This window comes from Juglans regia, chromosome 3 (genome assembly GCF_001411555.2).
Source record: "Juglans regia cultivar Chandler chromosome 3, Walnut 2.0, whole genome shotgun sequence".
Classification (NCBI taxonomy): domain Eukaryota; kingdom Viridiplantae; phylum Streptophyta; class Magnoliopsida; order Fagales; family Juglandaceae; genus Juglans; species Juglans regia.
Window position 1 is genome coordinate 11,936,281 of NC_049903.1, and position 4,602 is coordinate 11,940,882.

General features: G+C 35.0%; 1 protein-coding gene across 1 annotated transcript; it reads right to left on the minus strand.

Annotated features, from left to right (window-relative positions):
• Positions 1-348: 348 nt before the first annotated feature.
• LOC109018713 (gibberellin 2-beta-dioxygenase-like) lies at positions 349-2,217 on the minus strand. Its single transcript, XM_019000864.2, has 3 exons — positions 1,658-2,217; positions 1,201-1,549; positions 349-805 (listed from the first exon to the last, which is right to left on the minus strand). Exons 1-3 carry the CDS (start codon positions 2,056-2,058, stop codon positions 554-556), a joined length of 1,002 nt encoding a protein of 333 aa, XP_018856409.1. The 5' UTR covers positions 2,059-2,217; the 3' UTR covers positions 349-553.
• Between the last annotated feature and the right edge of the window lie 2,385 nt (positions 2,218-4,602).

Below are 4,602 nucleotides of genomic sequence, written 5' to 3' on the forward strand. Positions count from 1 at the left end.
ACGGAACTAAATATTGCTGGCATTGATCAAAGATTATAAAATGAAGAAAAATAAAATATATTTAAAGCGAGAGACTCCATGGATATCTGTGGCTGTGCTTTCTAGTAAATGATGAAAAAGGCATTGGCAAGTATTTAATCCATTTTGTCCTTGATTGGTTGCAAGAAAAGAAGAAGTTATGGTTGGATGGTGACACACAAAGTCACCAACTTGGATCGGCAGTTACTAATGAGTTTTTACTGCTCTAAACGAGAGGGTGGGGAATGGATAAGGATAACCGCAATTGGTTATAATATATCAACATCTTGAGGTCATTCATGAGAGAGTTTTCACTACTTTTGGAGAACATTTATGATGAGAAGATGATGATAACCATGCATTGATAGTAGAAGGGTTGTTACATTTAAACACCAGAAGAAAAAAGGAAAGGGAAATTACAAATGTAAACAAAAAGAGAAAGAAACATCCTATTCGTTTTTCCATCTTTGGCAAGTTGAGTCAACATTTTCAAACTATCTTGAGCTTTGACAAAAACCATAGTCTTTGCTAAAATTCATTGGCTGGCAGATTTCTCAAAGAGACCTAGTCTATCATCACCCAACCTTGACTTATATGCAGACCTTTTGTATTCCCACCAGGAGAACTCGTTGTAAATGCTTTCTTCTCCTTCCGCCAGCAGTGAGGGTAAAGGTGCTATCTTTTCACTCAAAGGTGGCCCTCCAAAGTAGATCATTGAAATCCTTGACTTTGTATGGTCAGCCATAACCCTGTGCTTCACACTCTTAAACCTCCCATTAGTCATTACCTGCATCAATCCCATGTTCAGATTAGTCCATTTTATTATAAATTCTTATGGGAAAAAAGGAAAAGAAAGAAAATGAAGCCACCCCATAAAGAATATCAACAATATTGTTGATTAGAGAGAGAAGGGGGGCTTATTAACATGAATATAATCATTGGATTTTTAGAGCATCTTTTTTAACCTAGGATGAAGTGTTAGTTGTGATATGGAGAGAGAGAGAGAGAGAGAGACTTTAAAAGGAAAACAGAACAAGATCCCAAGAGACTTTAAAGAAGCTTCTTAGGAAAACCCAGAATAACAGAGACTGGTGGCCAAAAGATTAGTATTCGCTTAATGATAGCAGTAGCAAACTCGTGTACAATTTGGTGACGTGTAATTGGGGGGCTTGTTTAATGTACCTGAAAGGAGTCACCAACATTGATGAAAAAGGAGAACTGGTCAGGGGGAACTGTAACCCAAGTCCCATCTCTCAGACAGATTTGCAGGCCTGAGGTGTTGTTAGATCTTAGGACAGAAATTATCTGCGGGTCTGTGTGCTCCCCAAACCCAACCAAATTTCTTCCGCTCAATGCTTGGAGCTCTGGGCATGGTGGGTAGTGGTTTAGCCTGAAACAAGAGTCACTCTTCTCATCCCTCAAAAGCCTGCTCAACACATTCCTCGGCTTAATCTCCAGCCCATCGGCTACCAATTCCAGCACTTCACAAGCCATCTTCTTCACTGCTGAAACATAACGATCCACAGCAGACCTACATCATGGAAGCGGAAAAGAAATTGTCAAAAAGTAAAAAAAAAAAAAAAAAAACAAAAACAGAGAGGTAGTAGGAGAAACAGAGGTCTCTGTTTCGAGACTTTACAGGAACATTTCTGGGTTTTCCTGGAAAATGGAAAATGACTTGTGGGAGATGACTTCAGGATTGGTGTTGAGGAGGACATATTCAATCCAACCCACGTCACCGTTGGGACCGATTCTCTTGCTGCCATAGCCAAATGGGTCAGGAGGGCCAGCCCTGTCTTTCTCAGACTGGGGCAAGTTGAAGAACCGGAGGGCTTCGGCTTCCAGCTTGTTCATGAACTCCACTGGGACTCCATGATTGACCACCTTGAAGATCCCAAATTCACAGGCCTTGACTATAAGGTTCTTGGCATCAGGGTCAGAGAGGTCCACCACTGGAATTCCAGTGAACAAGCCGGTGGGCTTGCGTGCTTGTATCAAAGAGTAGTCGTCTAATGCTGCAGGCTGAGAAAGAACCACCATAGTTGTTGTTTCTGCTGTTTTGGTTTTCCAGAGAGACAGAGGAGGTGGAGGAGGAGGAGAAGAAGGAGACTCGTTTGGTTGGGAGGGTGATGAGATTGATGGGGGGTTTAAATGGGCGAGAATTGCTACTGCATGAGAGGAAAGCTGGAGAGTCCAGAGGCGTTACTAACTATAAAGAGGAGCCATCTGGCTTTGTGTGTCCTCGGCATTTATACAATCGAGGGTGAAATTGCCTTTTGCTTTCCCATTTCTAAAAACAGAAAACTAACACAAACTTTTGTGAAAGCATTAAAATTAAATATAAAAAAAAAAAACAATGAAGAATTTTATATGGCTTTTTGATCTTCTGAGTTCTGACTTTGTCAGGTGCTTTCTCTCATTCCTCCTCGTTTTTTTTATTTTTTATTTTTTTATATCTCATATTTTAACTTTGTTATTTTAAGTCAAAATCCTAGCTAAAACCCTACAAAATCAGGGACTAATATTGGATCAAAATTTAGAAAGTTTTACCATATGTAAATTAAATATTAGCTAGTAGACAATAAACTCTAATTAATCAATCAATCTTGTCAAAGGTTTATTCGATTAAACATGATTATACAATATATATTTCCGAGTTTTTTTTGTTTTGTTTTTTTTTTAGAATAAAAAATCTAGTTATTATTATTTTTCTCATTCATCCTCTCATCATCCTATAATGTGACATTATATGATTATAGACTATATAATAAATAGTTTTCAATCATTTAATGCCACATTATAATATGATGAGAAAATGAATAATAAAAAACATTACGAGAACATATATCTAAGTTAATTGCCAAGATATATATCCAACATCATATATGTGTGGCTTCTTTTTTTCTTAAAAAAAAAATTGATCTTGAACAGAACAATTGTACGAAGGCAATTATGTTGATGAATGCAACGTGATATATATATATATATAGTCATGTGGTTTTTCTCAACAGAGTAATGATCATGTGGTTCTTCCAAGATTACGAACAGAACAATTAATTCGTAATCATGTGGTTTTTCATTTTAAACAAAACATTCAAATCCAGTGATCAATCCAAATATTGCAATAATCTCCATATATCGCGTTCTAAAATTAGAATGAAGTAGCAATATTTATTTTCTGAAATTTAAATTTGTTGCGCAATTAAAAGGGTCGCGTCGTTAGTATTTTATTTTCCCGAAATTAATTAGCATGGTTAATTAAATAAGGAAGAACCTTAAAATTGAACTGAATTAAATTGGACAATCCATATATACAACGGGCAGGGATATTTTACCATTTAATTTACATCTTCAGTTTATGCAGTAGTGTTTATCACATTAATATAATATATTTTAATACGCACGTATTTATTAAAAAAGATTACGTTATATAATGTAGATATTTTATTTATATAGTAAATTAAATATAAGGGGATCAAATAATAAATATACCACAAACATATACATGATTTATTCTCGCCTCTTCTCTCCTCTTCCCCTTTTTTTCCTCTTGTTTTTTTGTTTTATTTTTATTTTTATCTTAATTCTTGTGTCGCCAAATATAGGAAGTTAGGTCTACTATATCGTCTATATATGCATGAACATTACACACGCATCCCAACACTAGACGCTCGCTCCATTTGTCAATCAAACTAGCTAGCTCGCTCGCTCTACCATGCACCACGCCTCGATTAATCTGCTTATGCATGGAGCTCACGCATCGCCACAGGCATATACACAAGTTCCACGCATTGCCTCATGCAATAGCAATCCAAATACTCCATTCATCTCGTTTAAGAAGCAGATCATCTAATGCATGCCTAGCTATCGATCGACCAGCTTGGTGATGAACTTCAATTTGGTCTTTTTCTTTTGTTGCGAGTTAATGCAACCGACTCAATGCAATCAAATGCAGCTATCCTGCCTCGATCTTCGATCTTCTACTTCTTAGTTCTTTGAGAATCTTTGGGGTTGGAAGTTTGGAACATTAACTTGTTGGCTCCATTTCCCAATTGATTTCTTTTATAATCCGTAATACTTGATTTGATATTATTGGTATTTGTCAAGATCCCCACTGTCCCTTTTTATTTGTTTTAGCAGTCAATAAATCTTACTTATAACAAAGAAGAAGAATAATTGATAGTATATAACTATTTTTATGTGATCAAAAACCCTGGAAAATATTTTTTGATGGTATCTGTTTTTGTAAGTACTATGTAATTTAAGGTTGTTAATAAATCAGACTGTAGATAAATTCTCTATCAAAATTTATAATTTAGAATAATGATATTCATAAATCTTTTATGAAAAATACTATTTGTACTTATAATTTTTATTTACATAACAATGCGTGCTGACATGTTAGCTATTGATCATATGCTGAATATTATGATATTTAAATTCAAAATTTGAATTTAAAAAAAAAACTGATAAAATGGGTCTTGTATATAAAATTATAAGTATATGTATTAATACTTCTCATCTTTTAACTATCGTCACCCAATGTGATATTAAATGATCATCACAAGCATGTAAGTAAAAAAT

Coding starts and splice junctions, on each gene's coding strand:
- LOC109018713 (XM_019000864.2), bottom strand. CDS start 2,058: ATGGTGGTTCTTTCTCAGCCTGCAGCATTAGACGACTACTCTTTGATA. Junction 1,550..1,657: donor GAAAACCCAGAAATGTTCCT/GTAAAGTCTCGA, acceptor TCCATGATGTAG/GTCTGCTGTGGATCGTTATG. Junction 806..1,200: donor ATGTTGGTGACTCCTTTCAG/GTACATTAAACA, acceptor GGATTGATGCAG/GTAATGACTAATGGGAGGTT.